This window comes from Phascolarctos cinereus, unplaced genomic scaffold (assembly GCF_003287225.1).
Source record: "Phascolarctos cinereus isolate Bilbo 61053 unplaced genomic scaffold, phaCin_HiC Scaffold_3;HRSCAF=262, whole genome shotgun sequence".
NCBI lineage: Eukaryota > Metazoa > Chordata > Mammalia > Diprotodontia > Phascolarctidae > Phascolarctos > Phascolarctos cinereus.
The window spans coordinates 115,198,162-115,223,513 of NW_027555736.1; the positions used below are offsets into that span (position 1 = coordinate 115,198,162).

The following is a 25,352-nucleotide window of genomic DNA, read 5'->3' on the forward strand; positions in this document are numbered from 1 at the left end:
TTAGGTCAACTACAAGAACAGGACAATTGGTGTGACATATATTTCATCTCTTAACTTTTACTAGGTCTCTATTTTAAAAGCTTTTCATTCCACAGAGTTTGGAGATGGTTAGTATTGATTATGACAATATCAACTAAGAAATATCTTTAAAAATTTTTTTATCATTGTTATGTTCAGGAGACTGCAGGCAATATTTTGTCTATGAAAATGCCTCAGTTTCAGTATAATTTATTTGGTAAATTCTCAAGGATAATTCAGGGTCTGTATTTGTCTTATAGTCACTTGTCATCTGTCAGTATATGAACAAAGACAAGTTTATTGTTATGATTGTTACGATGTTATTGCTATGATCATGATGACTTGGGATTTCTTTGATGTAGAAAACTCAAGAATGCTGAATTTGGAGACAGGGAAATAGGTTCAACTTGGCTCTGCCACTTATTAACACTGGGCAAATCATTTAACCCTTCTGGGCTTCAGATCTCTCTTCTGTAGAAGGAAGAACTTGGACTGGATGACCTTTAATATCCCTTTCAACTCCAAATCTATGATCTTCTTATCATTACTATGATTTATTAGTTATATGGAGTTAATAAGGACATAGTTAGAAGAATCACTTACTTCAATGTATGCAAAGTCATTCAGAAGATGAAAGAATCTGCTTTTAGAGGTTTCTATCTTTACCTCCAGAAAGTGGTCCTTTGTTTTCTAGGGAAAAAACAAACGAACAAAACAAAACAAAACATACACCTGTTAGGTAGTAGCTGACTTGATTTGATGTGTGTTAGGTCTCAGTCTTTGGAACTGCAAGCTGTGATATGAGTTCTGTTAGACTCATCAGTAGTCATGAGATACAGCTTATTGGGTTAGGCAAGTTGAGGAGGTTGTTACTAGCAAGCACACTGTGACTAAAGTAGTTTGCAGACTAGCTGAAGAAGGGAAGACACACTGAGTTATCTCATCTGTTCCTTACCAGCTGAGCACCAAGAAGTTTCTTTGGCATTGGTACATCCACGACAACTTTCTCGGCATACTTTGGATAAGCTCTGGCTTCACAATCACTGATGCCAGAGTTCTTTGGGATCAATGCTTTAATCTTGATTCTCTCACAGCCTCTCACAGAGCAAAAGGCAAACTTCTCTCTCTCATTCTGAGCTTTCAGTTTCAGGAAAAGCAGTCTGAAGAAAGCAAATAGAATTGGGACATTTTACATTGACATTTAGATACAGACTTTAGCTACAGAGGGATAGGCCCAGTTTGGACCCAATTCATTTAAACAATTCAACAAAGTTTGATGAACCCCCAAAACTTCATCATTTCCTATGTTCCCTGAAATCCTCATAGATGACACAATCTAGCACAACCCTAAAAGTAAAGGGAACTCAGTTATCCACTGTCTGTCTATGATAGTGCCCCAGTTCCAGTATAGTTTATTTGATGAATTCCCAAGGGTTTTTCAGGGTCTGTTATTCCTGTCATCTGTCAGTACAGAGACAATATCAAATTTATCGTTATGATTATGACGATGTGTAGTTGCTGTGTTAACCACAACAGAATTTCATCACATAATCTTTTGTGAAAAGCAGTATGGCATAGTTAATTGAGAGGCATGAATTGCCTTAGAGGCAGGAATACCTTGGTTCAAGCCCCACCTTTGACACATATTGACAACCTGGCCAAGTCACTTCACCTTGTAGCTCCTCAGGCAACTCTCTAAGATTTTAAGTTACCCTATAAGTTATAAGGTCCCAGTCCATATTGGTAGAGGAAATCTCTCTCTCTCTAGAAAAAAAATAAAATCCTTGTTTCATTATACTCAGAAAGCATACAAATAGTAAAGATGGCAATGAGGCATGACATAGAAGAATTGGAGAGAAGAGTTGGGAGAGCCTGAGAAAAGGGTTGATGATTATGATTGTCTTTAAATAAGTGAACGGTTGTCCCGTGGAAGAACATTCAGACTTGTTCTGCTTGATCTCATAGTATAGAATTAGAAGCAATAAGAGGTTAGGGAGGGGTAGATCTTGGCTCAATGTAAAGAAAAGCTTTCTAACATTTAGAGATATCCCTAAGTAGAATGAATTATCTTAGAAGGTAGTTGAGTCTTCCCCACTGAGGCCTTTTGTTCTTCCCTAGACCTGGAATTTCTTTGATGTAGGGAACTCTATGTTAAAGTGGCTCTACCAATGCAGATCAGGACAATTCATCTGTAACTTATAAAGTGGCCCGGTGCCCTAAAAACTAAATATCTTCACACAGGTGACTACCTGTCAGGGATAGTGTAGAGGAGATTTTTGTTCAGGTGGCAGTTAGACTAGATGAATTTTGAGGTCACAAGGTCTCAGATTTCAAGCTGGCCGGGACAATCTAGTTCAAACCTTTCACTCACAAAAGAAGAAGGTAAGACCTAGAGGGAGTCTGAAGTGATTGGCCCAAATTCATATGGGTACAAAGATGGGTTGTGCTGGTAAATGTTTAACAGCCAGCTCTCTAAAAATTGTGTGACTCATGTTAGTTTAATATGTATTATTGATATTTTCTCCATCATGCTTTTGAGCCTAGACAATCAACAAAACAATAAATTGAGTCTGGATTTGTAGCATTTGGGATATGCAAGGTATAATAATTGTTCCTATTGAAAATTTAACAGTCGGCTCTCCTAAGCCAGTAAGAGCTGGCTTCAGCACACCCCTGAGTAATATTCCTTCACTAACTTGAGCAAATGCTTTAAGAAATGTGCTTTCTGGAGGTCTTCAAACACACCTAACTTCTGGTGTTCTGTCCTATTCCTTAATCACCTGTTAACATTGAGACTGAATATTTTACTGAATGGGCTGACATTGAGGCAGGAAACAAAGGAAGGATTTTATTAAGGAAAGTGTACCAGAAGTAAGGAACCGGTGGCCTCGAGGACACATGTGGCTCTCTAGGTCCTCAAGTGTGACCCTCCAATTAAAGGGCTGCACTTGAGGACCTAAAGGGTCACATGTATCCTGGAGGCCTGGAGACCCATGGGGTAGTGAACCCCAACATTTTCTTGCTCTGTTTATTATTCACTCCTAATTTGGAGCCAAAGACATCAGAGTATTTTTTTTTAATGATGTTGGAGAAGGTCATGTAGGATTCAGCAGCCCTAAAAGTGTATTATGTGGATGTATATAGTATATAGAAGAGGTGGCAGCATCTCTTACTGTTAATCCAGTTAATAGATGTTCCTACAACTGAAAACAGGTGGGGCTGATTTCCCCTTGCTTTCACTACAGGAAACCTTCTAATAACTTCTTTGCACAACTCAGTTCGCACAATTGAGAAATGTGTGAAAAAATAACAATGCTTTGATTTCTGTAGTGTAGCTACTTGCTCTGACATAAAAGAGGGATCATCCTGACCTAAAGTCATGGCAACAAGTGATTTGCTTAAAAAAATGCGAAAAAGAACAGAAGGTACCAGGCTTGTGGAAACAAAAAATTCAATTACTTGGTGACCCATCTGTGACTTCAAGGATTCATAAGCATGGTTAAAATCACCATCAAGGTTTCTTTCCTCTCTCCCTATATAGGAAGGGCAGTAATAAAAGGTTGTTTGGTTGTGTTTTCTCAAAGGATCAAGGAGTCTCAATTCAAACTCCACTTTTTCACCAGAGACCCTGAGTGTTCCCAAATGTTCCAAGGAGATAATTGTCCCATACCACTCGATGAAGGGCCAATACATGGTAACAATTAGGGGTACTCATGAGTGGACAACATTCTTGGGGCTGGGAAGGTATGGTTCAAGCTGGGAGCAGAAAAAGCATAAACTGAAAATCTAAATTGGGTTCATGCCAGCTTACATAATGCAACTGGATGTAATTCAATTTAACTCAATTCAATAAGCATTTTAAACGTGCTTACTATTTGCCCTGCGTTTTGCTGGTGCTTACTATATGAAGAAGAATGATTCAGTTCCTGCCCTTAGGGAGGCTACTTTCTACTGATTGAGCAGAAATACCAAGGTGTCAATCACAGAGTCAGAGCTAGGGAAATTGACAGAAAACTTGTAAGTCAAAATATAACAAATATCAGAGAGATGACTGTTCATGTGACTCAACATGATTCCCCCAAGTTTCTAAGTTTTTGTTGTGGTTGCTTGTTTTCCCTATTCAGGTCTCAGTGAGGTTATGAGTTGGGTATGCCAAACTTCTTTCTGATTCAGCCACCCCCATCCCCAGCCATAGGCACACACATTACAACCTACACACATTAATTAGCATCTACTACAATCAGCCGAGTCTTTTGCCCTGAGGTCTGCCAGCAGAACTAAACAATATTCAGGTGTGATATAGTTAGGATTAAGTCTTAGGTGGGAATATTGGGGGGGAAAAGGTCAGGGGATCATAGTTCCAGAGCCAGAAGGGACTTCAGAGACCCCTTCAGTTTATATTGTGAAAACTGAGACCTCTGGTCTCAGGTTAAGTGACTTGCACAAGGTCACATAGGTAGTAATTATCAGGGACAGGATATGAAACGAGGTCCTCTGACTCCAAAATTTTTGTTGTTGAGTCGTTTCAGTCACATCCAACTTTTGTGATCCCATTTGGGGTTTTCTTAGCAAAGATCCCGGAGTTATTTGCCATTTCCTTCTCTAGCTCATTTTATAGATGAGGAAACTGAGGCAAGCAGGATTAAGTGACTTGACCAGGGTCACACAGCTAGTAAGTATATGAGGCTGCATTTGAACTCAAGTCTTCCTGACTCCAGCTCTGGTGCTCTACCCACTGCACTACCTAGCTGCCCTGACTCCAAAATTAGTGGTGAAGAAAAAGAATATAAGAATATGAGAAAAGGGGGAAGAGGAGAGAACAGATAGAAGAAAGAGGACAGGAGGTAGGGAATGAGGAAAAAAGGGAGAGAGAGGGAGAGAGGAGGGAAAATGCACATGGTGGCAAACCAAAATTTTTCAGTCTTTTAAAAGGGGGTAGTACCCCTGGGTGTGGTGATTATAAGACTATAACCACTGCTTCTGGGGAAGCTGAGGCATGTGGATCACTTGAGTTGAGGAGTTCTGAACTACAGTAGAACTAAAGGTGACTGCACTAAGTCTAACACCAATATATCTGAGCCTCCAGGAGGCAACTGCCTGTCTAAGGAGGTTACATCAGACCCAGTCGGAAGGAAGCAGGTCTGGTGAAAGCTTTTGTATGGATCAGCAGTGGGATCAAGCCATGAATACCACTGTTCTTCCAATCTGGGTGAGATAGGGAGACTAAGTCTCCAAAAAAGAGGGAGCTAGTAGTCCTCCTTCTGTTCCCTCATTCCACCAGTGAAGCTGGTTCTCACCAGACTTATTAGGTTATCATGGAACTTAAGATGCAGAAAGTATAACTGCCTTTAACCCTCATGGGGAGCTGATGGGCATTCTATAGAGATGTTGACCACTGGGCAGGTCATTTTTCTTCAGGACTCTCTTGTACATCATCTGACTAGCAAGAGCAACAACAATGATGCTGCTGACGATAATAGCTATCTCTCTATCTCTATCTTTTCCTCTCACTCTGTAACTTACTCTCCTCTCTCTCTTCCTCTCTATCTCTTCTCTTTACATATATACTCCCTTTCTTCCTTCCTCCCTCTCTCCCTCTCTTTTTCTCCCTCTTTCCCTCTTCTCTGTGTGTGGAATGGATGGTTTCCTGATGTGTCTGTATAAATGAGGTAACACTATGCATGCATAATTTATGTCAGATTTTAGCTTGACACCTTTTCTATCCTAACAATTAAAATTCAATTCTCACTTTTTAACCTCAATTTCCCTTCTATCAGAGAGTTATTTCTATACCTCAAAGATATCAAACCTATCTATATCTTAGTTAATAAGTTTTAGAAAGTCACCTGAGACTCAGAAATATTGAATAACTTGTCCATGGTCACCTAGTGATGGAGTCAGGATTTGAACCCAAGTCCTCCTGTCTCTAAGGCTAGCATTGTAACCACCACTGCCCTAGATTTTTCAACATTGATCATACAAAGGGCACATTATGCTTTCATTCACATCTGTGTATTCCCACTGATGTTAAGAAGAAAATAGAAATCAAGACCACAAGAAAAAATAACCTTTGTATTTCAAAAGATTTAAAACAGATGGTAGAAATATAATTTTGTCTTCATTGCTACCATTGAAACCACTAAATTTCATTCCAGTTTAACCCATTTCTCCTGAATCAAACTTTTTGTTTCATTTTTCTCTTTTTTTGGGGTCAGTGGGCAAAAATGGAGGGACTTATCACTGATAGCTAGAAATTAAAGGTTGGTTCAGATATCCATTCATAATTCAATTTCAGTTTTATGGCTCTAAGGAACCCAATGAACTATGGTTGCCATCATCATACATGTAACTAGAAAGGGTCAGTATTTTTTTACCCTGTGTCTTCATCCCAGTAATAGTGGTTCCTGCCAGGATAGCTCTGTTCCACTTTTTCCATCTGCATGGTCCTCACAAAGGTGCCTGTCTTAGAGGTTCGCTTCAAGAGGCGATTATGGACATCTGAGAGCAGGGAAAAAGTTGTACCCCTGGGGTAGCAAAATCCAACCCGGATCCAGTCACCCCTAAAATAGGAAGAAAGGTTCAAATAAGAATCATATGATTGAACTTCCTAGGTATCTTAAAAGAATTCTAACTGCAGCATTTATGGATAATATATGTGACCCAAAAGTCTTAGTGGAGGTTTAAGCTACTAAAGCTCAAGCTGTTGTTGTTCAGTTATTTCAGTCATGTCTAACTCTTCATGACACCACTTGGGATTTTCTTGGCAAAGATGCTGGAGTGATTTGCCATTTCCTTCTCTGGCTCATTTTACAGATGAGGAAACTGAGGTAAATAGGGTTAAGTGACTTGCCCAGGGTCACACAACTAGTAAGTATCAGAGGCCAGATTTGAAATCAGGTCTTCCTGACTCCACAGCTCAAGTTATGAAAACTTAAAACCTCACTAAGACTTTTGGGATGCCCTCAATAAACTACCACTAGTGCAAAAGGATAGCAAAGATACATGTTCCAATCAGTGCTGCCAGCTACTTGGTATCTCAGCTGTCTGTTCTGTTCCCTGAGAGACAAAGCAATCTATGTGGCGGTTCCTGGGCATAATTATAAGCCAAGTCAAGTAATTCACTATGAAATGGAATTTTAGTCTTGGCTAATTTAAAAATACAATTTGCACTCAGTAATCTGAGACAAGTCACAAGTGGGCATATTGGATACAACCAGCCAAACTGCAAGAAGAGGCATGAGAGATGAAAAGGACGGAAGACTCAAAAACAGAGTAGACCAATCACAGAGCAAAGGTAAGGGCTAACAGATGAACATTCCAAGGGTTGCTCCAGAATGTATGGAACGTCCAAAGACCTAGAAGAAAGCCTTCAGCACATTGGGCAAATCCTTCATGGGAGATTTATGGAAGGACATGGATAAGTATGGCAGAGGGTGAAGAGTTTGATTGTAATTTACACTGGTGGGAGAAGTGCTGAAACCCATGAAATCCCAGATTCATCAAAGTGATGACTCAGTCCAAGAGCATTTAAGGTGAGTTGTGGGAGAACCTTTAATCATCCGAGCAAGGTGAGTGATCAGCTTTCATGGACTAGCTCATGGAGTAGATAAGCCCAAATGAGGATGTATGAGGAGATTTTGCCCTCAGTGACATTTGGGAAGATTGTCACAGCATCAATTTCAGGCCCACCACTTATTTAAATCCAAAGGAGCAGTGTTAACTTACTTATTGAAGTTGATGAGCCAGATGGTTAATTCTGCAGGTGCTGTCTGATTCCAGTGGATAGTATAGCCCTTCTTCAGTGTGATGACTGGTTGGTACTGCTGGTAATGAGTGCTTTTTGTTAAAGCCCCCTCTAGGTGGAGAGGATGGTCATGGTAGTCATTTTTGATGATTTTCATTCCCAGGTTATTGGTTTTATAGGCCTGGATGTAGATCTTTTTTTTTTTTTAACACACACAAAAATCAAACACACAAGAGAAATTGTTAGGATAACTCTAAAAGCTTCTGGTTATCATCTACATATATTCTTTGCTTTCAATCAAGCTTTCTCTTAGAAACTGAACTCTTTAAGGCATTAGGCAAAAGGTCAAATCTGAGGCATCTACTCTTACTTTTGAAAGTAACCAAAGCTTTCTCTCGTTTACAGGATGGCTGCAATGTGCCATCCATCTTCAGCTTTGTGTGTATCCTGGAGAACAGAGTACTCAGTTTAGGAGCCATCAGTGAGACGCCAGAAAGAGTCTGTTTAACATTCAATGTATATGTTTTGAAAAAGGGTGTCAGGCTCCTTTTAAAATTCCATTTGCCTTTGCCCAAGAGTGGATTCACCTGAATTCCTCAACCTAATCCCTTTTTAGGTCATTAGCATCCAAACAGCATGATTGGACACCGTAGGAAGTTGTCTTCAAGAGAAATGACTGAGAGCGAAGCTCAGTTATTAGACCCCAAGAAAGGATGTTCATGAAACAGTACAAAAACCAGGAGGGCCAAGGAGCAACATCTCTTTGTATTTAGACAGAGGGGCTGTGCAAGCTTAACAGATAAGACCACATGTACCGTAACATGTAAATGACATTCTTTACCAAAATTATTATTCCATGGAGAGCTAGAATCTGTTAGTGACACCCTGGGGACAGAAGAAGTGGAAGCACAGTTGGTACCTTAGAGAAGATTCTGGGTCTTCGAGCTACAGGTTCCATGTGATACCAAAGATTGGGAGGCAAGATAGGACCTTCTAGCTGGTATGTCAGCTGATCAGTATATGATACAGCATATAAAGATACTCAATAAGGATTGAATGAGATTATGCTTGTAAAGTGCTTAGCACAGTGCCTGGCACTCAGGAGGTGGTTTACAATGCTTTCTCCTCTTCTCTCCCTTCAATAAATATTTGTTGAATTGAATTGAATAGAGTATCAACTTTCATAGGCACATATGCACTAAAGATATATGACAGATACTGGACTTGTGACTTTATTGGTCTGAGAAATTCCCTAGATAAAGAAGCTCTTTCTGTCCATCCAAGCCATAGCAACTTATAGTGTTATAATTATATATGTATGTATACATACACACACACACTATATATATATATATATATATATATATATATATATATACATATACACACACATATATGTATATATATATATACATATACACACACATATGTGTATATATATATATATATACACATATATATATATATATATATATAATGTTATATTGTTATATACTTATAGAGTTAGAAAATTACATAGAGCACTAAGAAGTTAAGTAACTTGCCTAGGGTTATGTAGCCAATACGTATCAGAGGCAGAACTTAAACTCAGGTCTCCCTGATTTAGAGGCTCCCTTTCTATCCACTATACCATGTTCTAGCAGCTAGGTGGCTCAGTAGGTAGAGTGTCAGGTCTGGAGTCAATCTTCCTGAGTTCAAATACGGCCTCTGACACTTACTAGTTGTGTGACCCTGGGCAAGTTATTTAACTCTGTGTGAATTGTTTTGAAACCTCAGTTTCTTCATTTATAAAATAAGCTGAAGAAGCAGATGGCAAACTACTCTAGTGTCTTTGCCAAGAAAACTCCAAACGGGGTCACAAAGAGTTGGACAAGACTGAACAACAACACACCATGTTGCCTCTCACTATGGATGTAATGATGCCTTTTATCTTAGGCAGTAATAAAAGTGCCTAATGTGATTTAATTATCTCATCCTCACAAATCCCTTGTGAGATAGGTAGTATAAATATTGTTCTCCATATTTTACATGTGAGGAAACTGGGTACAGAGAAATGAAGAGACTGGCCTAAAATGGTCCAGTAAGTGCCAGAAGGAGGTTTCCAGGTCTTCTGACCCCAAGTTCACAACACCACTTTGCCCTTCAGTCTAATTACACTTAATGGACATTTATTCTTTGAATAGGACAGGCTTAAGAAATCAATGGGGGAATGCTTGTATCTATTATTTAATCAGTCAGAATTCTAAAATTAAAACAAGAGAAAAATGAGAAATTTTTCTTGGAAAGAGTCTCAGTTTGCTCATACGTAAGAATTTGGAAGTTGGATTAGTGGGCTTTTTAGGTTCCTTTCAGTTCTAGAATTTTATAATAGCGTATCAACATTTATCTGGCACTTCCAGTAAAGACATGCCTGTTACAGATGATGGAAATAAATCCAGAAGTCTCAGTGATGTTGCAAGACCTTTCATCCTTTCTTACAGCACAAGAGTACTAACTTATTGTGCTTGACTATGCCTATTTATTACATTTTTTCCCCTTTTAAATTGGGGGTAGGTGGGAAGGACAGAAAATAAGTGTTTGTTAATTATAAAGTAAAATTAAATAGATAGCTGAGGTTTTTTTTTTTTAAAGCAGTATTACAGGACTCAGACCCTATAGGTGATCTGGGCAGGTTAGTTATGTTATACCATAAGCCATTGGGCATAGTGGATAATGCACTGGGCCTGGAGTCAAGAAGACTCATCTTCTTGAGTTCATATCTGGCCTTTGACACTCACTGTCTGTGTGACTCACTTCACCCTGTTTGCTTCAATTTCCTCATCTGTAAAATGTGCTGGAGAAGGACATGGCAAAACCACTCCAGTATCTTTGCCAAGAAAACCCCAAATGGGGTCATGGAGAGTCAGACATGACTGAAACAACTAAATAACAAAAGCAACAACACAACCCACAGCACCAAAACTGAAGTTCAGAATTCATCACTAAATGACGCCACATTTCATCTATACGTGATCATTTCTATGGCTCGTGAAACAGAATGGTTAAGTGGGCACTAGCAGCAATGTCCCAAGAAGAAAACAGCTGGACTCACCCACCATTCACTGAGTATAAACAAAGGAGGATTTCTTAGCAGTCAAAGAATCTCTTAGAGGCCCAGGGGTGGCCCTCTAGGTCCTCAAGTGCAGCCCTTTCACTGAATCCAAACTCCATGGGACAAATCCTTTTACTAGGACCTAGATCATCTGCAGTATGTGCCTGGTAAATTGGAAGGGTTTCGGAAACAAGGGGAGGACTATCAGTTAATTGCAGGCAGTGAGAATAATTTTAGAGAGTTCCTTGGGAAGGCTGAGAAATAAAGTGATTTGGCCAGGATCACAAAGCTAGTGTATGTCAGAGGTGGGACTTGAAACTTCGGTATTCCTGTTACACACACACACACACACACACACACACACACACACACACACACACACACACACACACACACACATTTCAGGTACAACAATGTATCTATAGTGAGCAATATAGAAATGAAGGTTATCATGTATGTTTCAGGGTGGAGGAGAATTGCATCACAGAGCATTTCTCTAAAGAAATGCAGCTAATGGGATATTCACTGAGGACAACTTTTTATTGTGCATGAGTACAGCTAAGACTAAGGGAGACATTTTGACTAAGGTTGCTGAGAGAAGGAGAAGGTTGAAATCGGCTCCTGAAGAAAAGACAATTTTAGACAGGGTAAGGACAATCCTAGCTTTAAATAATGTTTCAGGGTCTGCAAAGTACACACATATACGTATATACATATGTATATACGTATATGTATATACACACACACATATACACATATGTGGATATGTATATACACACATTATATATACACACATTATACACGCACATATACACACATACACACACACACACATATATATATATATATATATATATATATATTTGATATATATATAATCTCTTTTGAAGCTCATAACCACCTCATAAAGTATGTATTACAGGTATTGTTTTTCCCATTTTACAAGTGAGGAAACAGTGGAAAGAACACTAGTTCTGGAGGCAGATGTTTTGAATTCTGCTTCTGACACTACTTGTATAAAGCAAAGAAGTTACTTAAACTCCATAGGCCTCAGTTTCCTCTCCCATAAAATTAGTGGTTTGGACTAGATGGCTCTGAGGGCCTTTCTGCCTCTAAATCCACGACCCTCTGACTTGCCCCATGTCACATCAATAAGACGTATTTGAGGAAGAATTTGAACCCAAGTCTTTCTGACTCCACCTCTAGCATCTTATTCATTACACCAAGCTGATATAGTTTAGTTAAGCTAGTAACATTTTAACAGGGCCATCAATTAGATGAAGGGGCTGAAATGTCTGAGCTCCAAGGATTTTTTCAGCTCAGAATCCTATGATCTGCAACGATCCTCTAGGTTAAAAAGAAGCCCACAGATTAATGTGTATTTTCTGATTGAATCTGTTGAAGGAGATGTTGTTTGAATGGGGTCTGTGAGATGGAGCTCAGCAGCATCAGATCATGGACAATTCTGAGCTAAAGGCTTATTTTAACTGAAAGAAATACCTTTACCCCGGCTATGTTAATAAACCCCTAAGATGAAGGAAAAATAGAGAATGGCATAGATGACCCTCTGGCTTTTGTCCAATGCCTCTCAAGAAACTGGGGGAAGAACAAGATGGGAAAGATTGAAAGGGCATCAGCGGTGTTGGCTTCCAACCACACTGTCTTCCCCACTGGAAATACCCATGAACTTTAGGAAAGGAGTCATAGCAACATCTAGTAACAGTCCAATCCTTCTTGGAAAGGCCTGCAGGCCACAGGAGGGAAGGTAAGGCAGCAGCTGCCCTCTTTAATTATCCAAGGTAAACCCATCAACTGGCTGATAGAGGACCACAGGTCTAATATTGGACACATCCTCCTATGATCCAAATAGTGAGTTTCAGATTGTCTTTTATTAGCCCAGATAAAAATGAATGGGCCAGAAATAATTGCTCTTCTTGAATCATTCTTGGTGATTTGCATAGCTTGGATACTGACCCTGCTACAAATAGAATGTTAAGATATCCCTGGGAGGATTGGATAAACCTAATGTTTGGTCCTGCATGGATTCAGTTGTAATTATATGTACCTGACTTCAGTGATCTAAGTGGTATCTCCTGAGAAAAATTTAGATCCAGACCAGGCTACTTGCTTTATCATGCCTAAGAAGTTGCCTTATTTTATCATTTGCCCCATTATTTTCATTCATTCATGGCCAGTTGGCCATAGATCTTTAGAGCTGAAAGGGACGCTTGAGGTTTTCTTGTTCCAGTGAGCCCCCCTACAGAAGTGAAATGGCTTGTCACAGTCATAAGTAATCACACAAGTCACACAACTAATAAGTGGTAAGACTGAGATTTGAACTCAGGTCCTCCAAGGCCACATGTTTCTCTACTGTATAACGCTGCTTCCATGTTCATTCAATAAATTAGGGTGTTTTTTTTTTCAGATGAGAAAATTGCATTTAATTTCTTCTCCATTGTTTTTTAAATAATATTTTATTTCCCCCAATTACACATTAAAACAATTTTTAACATTTTTTAAAGTTTTGAATTCCAAGTTCTGTCCCTCCCTCCCTCCCTCCCTTCCTTGCCCCCTGAGATGATAAGCAATCTGATATAAGTTATGTATGTATAATCATGTAAAATATAAGAAATTAGTTATTAAGCATGGTACTGTGCCAAATAATGATGACCTATCATGCAGGTTGAACCCCTCCTGCAGATGATGGTAAGAAAATAAATAACCCATCCCTAAGAAATGGCCACGTGAAAACAGAAGCTTCTAACCTGTGCATAACGTCCACTACAGATAGCACCTCTCCAGTCAGGGACGTCGATACAATCAGGATGCTTGATCAGCCAGTTGTCTTCCTTAATGATGTAGGACCCAGGATATTCTGATACAGAGCCATCGACATCATGAAACACGGATGTCTTGTCTCCATCCATATTCAGCAAGTTGAACCAGGGCCCAGGTTCCCCAAAGAACACTCTGGAAGTAATCTAAACAGAAAGCCAATAAAATTATACTTGGAACTTTAGGTGAAAGATGATTGCAAAGGTTGTTGGGTCTGGAAGACACAGAAGGAAAGTTTCCGACTTCAAATGACATTTTAAAATGCCTCAGAACCGAGAAGCTATTTGGCAATTCAGAGACCTACAATTGACCCACAGCCAGGCAGCCATATAAGTCCTTGTCATTTGGAATTCTCTAATCCAGAAAATTCATATTCACATGATTAAATGAGAAGATTTATTTGTGCATCTGCTCACTAGGGGTAATCATTTCATTTAATTCTGTTCCGTCTTTGCTTGACACCAAAAAGAGCACAGAGCTTCTCAATACCAAAATGACATGTTACAACAACAACAGTTCCCTTGTAAGCAATCCTCTCCACTTGATGCTATACTACCTCTCCAGATGAGCTGTGGGTTGGCCTGCGGAGTGAATGCTCAGAATCACCAGCTCTGCCATGCAGCCAGCAGAGCAGGTGGGTGGCACAGTGGATAGAGTGCCAGGCCTGGAGTCAGGAAGACTCATCTTCCTAAGTTCAAATTTGGCCTCATACACTTACTAGCTGTGTGACTCTGGGCAAGCCACTTAACCCTGTTTGCCTCAGTTTCCTTATCTGTCAAATGAGCTGGACAAGGAAATGGCAAACCACTTCAGTATCTTTGTCAAGAAAACCTCAGATGGAGTCATGAAGAGTCAGACATGACTGAAATGACTGAACAATGACAACAGCAACATGGTGGACACTGAGTCTGACAAATTCTCCCAGGGCGTAAACTGCTCTGGGTCCTTTGGAAACTTGTGGTCATATGCTGGGCTGTCGGGGGAATGAGGGATTTGAGTTTTGTTTCTTTTCCCTCTCCCTCCCCAATTCCCAAGGAAGGGAAACAGAGAGAGAGGAAGGGGAATGAGGAGAAAGGAGCCTGGATAATCCACCTAAGGAATAAGCAACCATGAATGTATCTTAGAGAGGAAGTGTGACACAGTGGAGGGAGTACTGGACTTGGAGTCAGGAAGACCTGGATTCAAATACTGTCTCTGTCGCTTACATGGATGAACATGGACATGCCACTTACCCACTCTGAGCCTCAGTTTCCTCATCTATAAAATGGCAATTATGGTGCCAACTTCATAAAGTTGTTATGAAGTTCCAAAGAAATCATAGGATCGTTGAGTTAGAGCTTGAAGAGAACTCAGAGGTCATCTAATTCAACTGTGTTATTTTACAGATAAGGAAACTGAGGCCTAGAGAAAAGTATCTTGCCCAAAGTCACACAGGTAGTAAGTAACAGAACAGGTATTTGAACCCAGGTCCTCTGACTCCAAATATAGTATTCATGCTACTCTATGTACTACATTTGTACTATACATGTGCAACAGTGTAGTACCAGTACACTGCATTTAGTGTGTGCAAAAGGCTTACCATTTTTTTTAGGTAGTTGTGGTTAAATGACTTTGCCCAGGGTCACTAGTAAGTATCTCAGTTAGTAAGTATCTCAGCTAGTAAGTAGCTCAGGCCAGATTTGAAGTCATGTCCTTCTAATTCCAGGGCAGGGCTTACCAAACTTAAAAGAGCTATATAAATGTTAGCTAAAATTATTATTTTGGAAATTTTGTTCATATTTCCATATTCCAGAGAGATACAACATCACTTCAGCTGGTGTTTCATAGTGTCAGGTTGTTAGGAGATGGTCATGTGTTAAATGCTAGAATCACCTGGAGAAAGGCTTCTCTGGAAAATCCTGTGCTCTGCCTTTTATTACATTCTATCAAATGAATCACTCTTGGTCACCTGACTTGCTATGACAATGTCAAGATATTTTAGAAGAATGGCATTTTGTTTATTTGAATCTTGAATTTATGTCATGGAAGTTTTGGAAGAGCTTTCTTGCAGACTGAGAAGAAAAAACTATGCACTTTAAAGTAATGGTAGGTTTCACAAAGGTTTGTTTTTGTTTTTGTTTTTGTTTTTTTTCAGAGTGTCTTGCTTGGAAAAAAGGCTGACGGAGATTGGGTAAATTTTTTTCAGTGACCCAGAATTACGGAATCCTATTTTGGTACTGTTTTCTCTTCCAAGAAAAATAGTCTTTACACTTTTGTAAGTACAAAAATTATTACCAGGGAATGAAAAACCAAGACAGATGAGGAGATGACAGAACAGAATCTACTCCTACATGAGTTCAAGTTACCAGGCTTGGATGAACCAGCTGCTAGGGTACCCAAAAAACAGCTGGCAGCTGCGATTGCTCAGTTGTTCTGCCAGTTATCTGTGGAATCTTTGGAGAACAGGAGAGCTGCCACCAGTCTGGAGAAGGGAAATATTGTCCCAGTTTTCAAAAAGGGAAGAGGGTAGAGTCTGACCAATAGTTAGACTTTGGTTCCTGGCAAATTAGCAGAATGAATTATTTAAGAGGATGGTTTGTAAACATTTAGGAAGGGAAGCAGTGATCACCAAAAGCCATCATGGCTTCATCAAGACCCAGTCAGGTCAGACTTACAGAGTATTAAGACTGGTAGATCAGGGGAATGCTGGAGACAAAGTATTCTTAAATTTCAAAAAAAAAAAATCTTTCATATTAGTTAAGATGAAGACATGTGAGCTATATCATAATATAGTTAAATGGATTTATAGAGGAATGGCCAATCTAAAAAGATAGTCATTCTTAGGCTAATAGCAACTTGGAGGAAGGTTTCTAATGAAATGCTCCTTGATATTATATCCTTAGTATTTTTTTTTAAATTAATGACTTGGATGAAACTATAAAAGACACATTGATCACACTTGGAATTGATGTGGAGATGGGGAGGATAATGAAAACATTGAGTAGTCATGATACAAAATAAACTAGAAAGGGAGGGGAGGGCAAATCTAAGAAGATGGAATTTAATAGGGATATAATAGTTCTATTCTTAGTTCTATTTTTATTGAAAAAAATCAACATCATAGGTTAAGGGAAGGAATGGCCAGTTTCTTTGAAAAATATTGAGGAATTTTAGCAAGCACACTACAAGTCAACAAGGTGATACAGGAGTTAGTAAAGCTCATGCTATCCTGGGTTGCTTACTCCCTTCCCTTAAAAATTTGAAAGTTTAATTATTTAAATTTTTAAAAATATTGATATGTTTCTTATTAAAATTCAACACAACCACTGTCTGGTGCTATACAACACTCTAGTTGATTTTCAAACAATGTAAAACATTTTCATCAGCTGCTTCTCAGGGATTTGAGGACAGGCATAATTCCCAGAACAAAAAAGATGTTAGTTTTGCTATATTTTTCCTAACTTGGACTACATCTGAAATACTGATTTCTGAGTGCCATATTTTGGGGGAAGGATGTAGGCAAAGTGGAGTTTGTAAAGATTAGAACGAGCAGGATGGTGAGACAACTGGAGACCTTGCCAGATAAGTGCTGACTAAAGGAACTAGGGTTGCTTAGGTTGGAGAAGATAAGCCTTATGGTGGACATAATTGTGGAAGTATTGAAAGGGGAGTCACATGGAAGAGATATTGGACTCAGTCTGTTGCGTTCCACGGGGTAGAAGTAGGAATGATGGTTAGAAGTTACAAAGACAGCTTGATAGAAGGAAGAACTTTCCAACACTCAGGGAATTATCAAAAAATGGAATGGGTCACCTTACAAGCTAAAAGGTCTCCTCCCCCACGCCACTTGAGTTCTTCAAGTTTGGATGACTGCTTGTCAGAAATATTGTACAAGTGAGTATTGGTCGGTTACATGTTGTATTAAATGGCTGCTCACATCTCTTCCAACCCTGGTTGGAAAACCATTCAACTTTCAAGAGGTTAGGTAGATTTCCCAGAGTCATGCAGGTGGTCAAGTTGCAGAGTCTATATTAAAGCCCAGGTCTTCTGACCCCAGATCCAAATCTTCTCATTTTGTAGAGGAGAAAACAAGCTAATTTCACTCAGGCAACTAGCATGTTAACTAGATACTAAGTGACTATAGAGAAAAAGAACTTATATACCAAGTTAGGGACAAAATGGACCTCAGATCCTGGTTTCTAATCAGGCCGACTTTCTACTGCCCCATTGCAGGATAGCATGTAAAATTTCTTTTTTTTTTTCTTTTTCCTAGTCAAATAAAAGCAACAGCAGTGGTCTGCAACCTCTTCAAATGGGGCCAACTGGCCTGATCTCACAGGAAACTACCCAGCCTGTCTGGACACCCCTGCTTGGAACAACAACAACTTGTATTATAGGATTTGGGGAACTTCTAAAAGCATTAACTAGATCTTGGGTTTGGCTCAGAGTCAAATCCAATCCTCCAAACTTACCGGGACGTCTTCAAAAACAATATTCGACACATTGTTATTGGGGCAACTCTGCCAGGCATTATTGAGGCGAAACGCCAGGGCACTTGTATGCCGACCGTCCAGAGCTGCAAATTTCCGGAATGTGCAGTTTTGGATGTTGATGGGGCCGTCATAGAACTGAATTCCTCGGATTGGGAAATTCCTACAGATTTCAGAAAGGGAAATGTTATGCTAAGGTCAGTCCTGAGACATCTTGCTGTTCATGCATAAGAGACATTGTGACTGCAACTTTAACATGTCACCATTATAATTAAAGTGAACAGAATATTTTATGGTCATAAAGGGTTTTCACATGCATTAAATCATTCTGTTATTACAATATTCCTGTGAGGCAGACAGAGCAGCTATTATTGCAATTCATTTTCTAGAGAAGGAAACAGAAGCTCAGAGACATTAAGAAATGTGTACAAAGTCTCACAACTACTGAGTAGTAGTGATGGGACTTTGACACCAGATTTTCTGAATCCACATCTCATGGATATGGATTATTACTTTATAATACATAAGGTTTTACATACTTTGTCATATTTGATGGTCATAACAACCCCATGATACAGTAAAACACATACTGGTATTCCCATTTACACATCATTATCATCACCATAATGAGGAAGAGGAGAACGATGACTAACATTTATATAGTGCTTACTGTGTGCCAGGCACTGTGCTAAGGGCTTCAACAATTCTCATCTCACATGAGGACACTGGAGCTCAGAGAGATTAAGTGATTTGTCCAAGGCCACACACTTAGTAAACATTATAACCAGGCCATGAGCCTAGTTCTTCCCACCCCGAGGTCTGTATTGTTCCCCACCCCCCTGCACTACACCTCCCAGCTCATGCATGACTTTGGGCATAGATCATGCCATTATCAATGGATTGATGGTGGGGCAGGGGAACAAGTAGCAGTGGAATAAATGTTGTCAGCACAGTTTTAGGGGACCTTCAGGAATACTCCCAGCCAGCAGACTTAACCCACTTTCTTCCCATCAAGGACTTTTTAAATTTACTAGGCTCCATTGGGTACAGGGTTCCTCCCAAAAAGATAAGAAAGGCAATTATTTGGGTTTATTGATGCCATGTCTTTTACACTCCAGTGGCCTAGTTTGGGGAGGATAGTGGGGGTAGGGAGCAACAGAAGGCAGCTTGTTCAGAAATGTTGTCCCTTCCCTATCCCACACTCCATTCTGTTATAAAATAAAATTTTATTAATATTTTTAGATTTTATATCATTTATATTTCTCACTGCATTCTGCTGCCCAATGCCCTCTCAGAAAGTCATCCCTTATAATAAAGTATGAAGAAAGAAAAAAAATTCTACAAAACTAAATGATGTATCAAAAAAAGTTTGACATTAAACAGAAGATGACACCCCCTTGATCTCTCAGTTCTGTGAGGGGGCAGGGGAAAGAGGAGATATGTCTTCCCACATGTTTTTGCTGAGGTAAGTCCTGGTCTACAATTTTGCAGCATTCTGGTTTAATTGCCCCTTTCCATTTACATTATTATAGTCATTATGTATATTGTTTTCTTGGTTCTGCCTATTTCACTTTGGTGTTTTTTTCTAACTTTTTAAAAAAATTTTTGCAAGGCAATAGGGTTAAGTGACTTGCCCAGGGTCACACAGCTAGTAAGTGTTATGTATCTGAGGCCAGATTTGAACTCAGGTCCTCCTGACTTCAGGGCTGGTGCTCTATCGACTGCACCACCTAGTTGCCCCTGCCTACTTCACTTTGCATTAGTTCATATGTCTTGCTACACTTCTCTGTACTCATCATATTCATTGCTTCTTAGAGCTCATTAATACGCTACTACTTTCATGTACCACGATTATTTTAGCCATTAGTCAATCCATGGACATTTGTTTTGTTTTGATATATTTGTTACCACAATTATTACTTTATTTACTTTATCATTACTTTAATTACATGATACTTTGGTGAATAAGGGGCCTTTCTTTTTGTCTTTGGGGTATGTGTCTAGCAATGGGATCTCTGAGTCAAAGGCTGCGGACATTTTTGTCACTTTCTTTGCATAATTCAAAATTGTTTTTCAGACTCAAACAACCAATATTGGTATTTCTACCAAATAGAGAATCACGGATTAATGAGAGTCTCTTTTTTTCCAACCAAGCAGGCCTACTTATAGTTCTTTATATGCAGCCTCCATTTCCATATCTGAAATGCTCTACCTCCTCATCCCCTTCTCTTGAAACCTCAAGTTCCCTCCAAGGCTAAGTTCCAATACCACTTGCTTCAAGAGATCTTTCTTTATTCCCCCAGTTGTTATCACTCTCCCCTTTCTCCACCACTAGGTATTGTTGGTGAATTCTAAAAAGATATGAATCAAAGGGAAGTCTGGTATCCTGAGGTTTAGAAGACTCAATGTGTACTTAATGCTTCATAGATCTATAGACATGTGTAATCAACACAGATGCACAATTGTTGATATAAAAATATGAACTGACTGTATCATTCAGGTTAGAAATTAAACAAAACAAAACAAAACTTTCTGATGGAGAGGACTGTCTGGCTCCAGAAAGGATTACCAGGGGAGGCTGTGACATTGCCTTTCTAAAGACTTAAAAAAATACATCAAATAATTTAGGCTTAGATTTGTCTGGAATGGGCAAGGTGCTTTCAAATAATTTTATTACGTGGTAAACTAAGACTTTCAGAGGTAGTACTTTGCTCAGCAAACCATGGGATCTGCCCTATGGGAAGGGAGTAGTGGGGAGATAGTTTGGATTTAATAAAACCTTGGCTCAAGTCCTGTCCATTTTGTCATGTGACCTTCAGTTATTTAGCCCCCCTGAGCCTTGATTTCTTCATTTATAATATGACACAGTAATACTTATCCTACTCAATTTATAGGGCTATTGTGGGGAACAAAAGAAATAATAGATGTCAAAGTGTTTTATAATGCTAAAGTGCTATATAAATGTGAACTATTTTCAGATGTAAAAATATACCACATACACAGCAGGCATTAGATCTCAAAGAATAAGTGCCCTGAGTCAATTCCTCAGCTCAAAGTCTTACTGCCACTTATTTGTACTTAGGGTCAGAGGGCTTGGATAAGTTTCTTTCATCATAGGGCAGATAAGCTCTTTTTCATCAAGGGTCAGTGCACCTTGATTTTGCTGGGGAAGGTCTTACACAAAGCAAATCTCTCTATAGGAAGGCTTGTCTCCTGGTTATTTTGCTAATTTCTCCAGCTTATATTGGGTATGGGGCACTGTCATTGTGTAGGGCCATTGTTACTGAGTAGTAGGTTGATAGTAGGTGAACCTAAGTCTTATACTGGAATCATTGATTTCCCTGAAAAATTGGTGTCATTTTTGACCCCTTAAACTGTACCCAATTCCACTAAAGCAGAAGCAGCCAAGAGCACAAATCAAAAGGATTAAAAGGATGCTACAGCAGCTGTGGAACTTACTGGCCTATCGGCAGTGTTCTTCCACTGTGATCCAGCCCTCCAGGTCCCCAAATTCTGTTATCCATCATCTCCGTTCCCACGTTGCCACTCTCTCCAACAAACAAACTATTCTTTATTTCTTGCTTTGAACCGTCATCATAAGGGAATGTTCCACCACTGGAAGAAAGAGGATTTGAGGTGAAATTTAAAGGTTGAATCTCAAATTTAAAGTATATACATATATTTTAATTGATATTTTCTGTCTTCAAATAAGCTTTATTTCTGAATATACGGCCCCCAACCTATCTCTTGTGACAAAGATTTTAAAAGGAAGAGAAAAAACAACTAACATATCATCTGGGCCTAACAGTATAAACCATATTTCACACCCCTAGCTGGGAACCTCTCCCTCCCACTTCCCCAACCTAGTATAGCAATGGGAGACAAGAAAACAGAATAACAATACCTGAGGGGAGCCAAGGATTTTTACCTTCCACATCCAGCCTTTGTTATACTACTGTCCAATTACTGCCAGGAGCAGCATATGTCTCCTATGGCCAGCTGGATTCTGAAACTCCAGATTGCTATCCAGAGATACCCCCAGAACCTCAGTATAACCCTTGAACCCACTCTCTTATTGGCAAGAAACTATTTGCCCTGCCATGACATCTCAAGATCCTTTGGGCGTTGTTGCCTACCCTGCTATTTTCCCTACTTAACTACTACCTGCTCATCCATCAGCCATGAACGGAATATAATCATAAATCCTCTTTTATGTGTCACTTCCTCAATTAGAATGTGAGCTCCTTGAGAGGGGAGGGTCTCGATTTTCTAATTATATCCAATGCTTAGCACAGTACTTGGCTCATTGTAAGTGTTTGATAACAAACATTTTTCTACTCCATAGTCTTCCCCCACCCCCACCCCAACTTTTGTAATAGGGGAAATAGGAGCATTTCTGAACTCTTCTACAGCTTGGTCATAATGAACCTCAAATCAAGGAGCCCAAATGCAAGAATTAATCTCACCTGGCTAAGGTCAGGCCAATCCCATTGTCAGCAAACCTAAGAAGAAAAACAGGTGGTAAGGTACTGCTCTTCCCAACAATAACTCATGTCTATATAAAACAAGATGATATTTATAAAGTGCTTTGCCAACCTGAAGTGGTGTACAATTATTATTATTATTACATGGATTATTATTACATGTGCATTCAGGGATTACAAAGTGCTTTGCTTATAGGCTACATAAAAAGGAATAGTATGAGATAAGCCTGAGGAAGGTAGGCTGTCTGGTTGGGGAGGGTCTGGGATGTCAGGATACAATGTTTTACTTGGGGGGATAACAAGAAACCATTGGAGGGCTCTGAGGGATGTGACCAGATCTCTGCATAAGGAAATAGAAGTTTGACAGCTGGGTAAAGAAGAGATTAAAGCCAGAGAGATCTAGACTTACTTTGTTATCACAAATTTAATGGCCTGAGACTCAATTTGAAGTAACATTTGTTTGTTGTCTGTTCTAGGTACCAAAGGAGACATGAAGTTTATGTAAAATATGGTCCTAGTCCTTATGTTCCTCCAAGCAACACTGAGTTCCCTCTCTAGCCTGTCTTCTTTCTAAGCATCCTCACTGCATAACTCACCCTACCTTCTATTTGGGCTAGCTGCATATTTGCACTGGGTATAGGCAGCACTTTGGGGATCCCCTGTATCTTCAGGATCCATATTGAGTTATTGCAACATCCATCCAAGAAGTAAGGCCAGATCCCTGTGCCTGGCACTAGGGAGAGGGGCTTGCCATCTGGCTGGCTCCACAATATTCAGAATGAAGTCACATTGATTCCAGGCCCCATGACAATCTCACTGAGATAACATATTTGGGGATTAATTGCGTGGTGAGATGGCTTTCTGTCTGATAACTTTAGCTTGTGTTTCAAACTTCCTTCAAAGGAAGCCAAAGCAATGTCTGCTTCAGAAAATAAAATGTTCACCTTTTTTCATGAACCCCAAATGGGACCACCTTTAGGACAAATCCTAAGAAGATTTTTCCTCCCTTGGCCCAGATCTGTGATTTATTTCATTAATATAGGAAACTTCTGGTGAGGAAATCCCCTCTGCTAATGCAGATCAACAACTATTCTTCAACTTACAGTCCTATTAGTCTTATAGCTGCCTGAATATCTGAGAGATTAGAGGAGGGGCTTGAATGCAGGCCTAACTGATTCCAAATCTAGGTCTCTATCCAGTATACCATGGTGCCTCTCACATCAAGGATATGTCAAACCCTAGAAGATTTGGGGGTTAAATTTACATGACAGATAATCAAGGCTTGGGTTTTAGGCACAAGATAGTGATTCTAAGCTTCCTTTCAACTCTAAATCTTACCTTAATGTCATAATCTTATACATCATGTCTTTTTTTTTTCTTCACTTGGAAAAAAATCCTATCTATTCTTCAAAGCATATCACAAAAACATGAAGCCTTCCCAGGTTCATCTCAAGGGAAAGCACTGTCTCCTCCATGCTGCCATAGGACTTAATAAGTACCTCTCCTATAGCCCTTATTATCCTGGTCTGCCTTTGCTTCTCTTCATTTGTATACACTGAGGTGGTATGGTTTAGTGGATAGAAGGCTGGTGTCAGAGTCCAGGTGACCTAGGTTCAAGAACCACCTTGGGCATACTGGCTATGTGACTCTGGACAGATTGCTTAATTTCTCAGTTCACCAGGAAGACTTTAAACTGTAGAACAGTTGCTAATTTGAATCAGTAGAGGGAGTTTCCTTGCTTAGGAACTCCCAATACTGATGAACTCACAGGTCTATTTAAGAAAAAAAATCTATATCTTTCTTATCTCAGCCCCGCTTGATTGCGAAATCCAGAGATCATGTCTTGCTCATTTTTGTGGTCTCTGTTTTGTTTAGCTATGTGTTGAATTGAAATGGTCATAGGTATTGATCACTTGCTATGGGTGCTGGATAAGAGATTCCTGCATTGAATATAATGCTGGATTAGATAGACGCAGAGCCAAGATGGTGGAGAGAAGCCAGGAAGTTGCCTGAGCTCTCTCCAGTTTTACTCAGAAACAATATTACATCACATCTTTAAATGGATTCTGGAGTGACAGAACCCACAAAAAAGATGGAGTGAAACAACTATCCAGCTTAAAATAACTTAGAAGGAACTTCAGGAAAGGTTGGTCTCACTTGGATAAAAAGGGAGTGCAGCGTAGTGCAGGTGGTGTTTGGGCAAGGCAGCGGGAGGCTTTTAGCCACAGCACAGATCAGCAACTGAGGCCCCTCGGTCTTGGATCTGCAGGTCAGTGGCACAGCGGGCCAGCAGTGAGGCCGCCAGCCCCAACACAAAAGGCAAATTGCCAGCCCCAGAACCCTGGCACAACAGGCGCGACTAAGCTGGGCCACCCCAGCACAGTGGGCAAGCCGCCAGCCCCAGACAGCCCAGCGTAGAAAGCCAATGACCAGGCCCCTGGCTCGCAACACAAGAAGCTTGGGACGGTGCCCTCGGTGTGCCAGGAGCAGAGCTCAACTTCAAAAAATGGGCAATAAACCAAAAAGAGCCCTGACCATAGAAAGCTACTATGGCAACAAGGAAGATTAAAACACAACTGAGAAGAGGACAATATCAAAATGCCTGTATGTGAAGCCTTAAAGGGGATTATGTGTTGGTGTCAAGCCCCAAAAGTCCTCTTGGAAGAGCTCAAAAAGGATTTCAAAAATCAAGTAAAAGAGGTAGAAGTAAA

At 39.8% G+C, this 25,352-nt stretch overlaps 1 protein-coding gene across 3 annotated transcripts in view; it reads right to left on the bottom strand.

The window, feature by feature from the left end:
* Positions 1-25,352, bottom strand: part of CEMIP (cell migration inducing hyaluronidase 1) — a 248,981-nt gene that overhangs the window by 14,712 nt on the left and 208,917 nt on the right. For all 3 annotated transcript variants that reach the window (XM_078151112.1, XM_020965925.2, XM_020965920.2), the window contains exons 19-26: positions 22,624-22,659; positions 21,617-21,772; positions 18,140-18,320; positions 13,619-13,834; positions 7,744-7,955; positions 6,393-6,578; positions 974-1,178; positions 622-708 (exon numbers count right to left, since the gene is read on the bottom strand). In XM_078151112.1, coding sequence (XP_078007238.1) covers positions 622-708; positions 974-1,178; positions 6,393-6,578; positions 7,744-7,955; positions 13,619-13,834; positions 18,140-18,320; positions 21,617-21,772; positions 22,624-22,659 — 1,279 coding nt within the window. The remainder of the gene's footprint in view (positions 1-621; positions 709-973; positions 1,179-6,392; positions 6,579-7,743; positions 7,956-13,618; positions 13,835-18,139; positions 18,321-21,616; positions 21,773-22,623; positions 22,660-25,352) is intronic.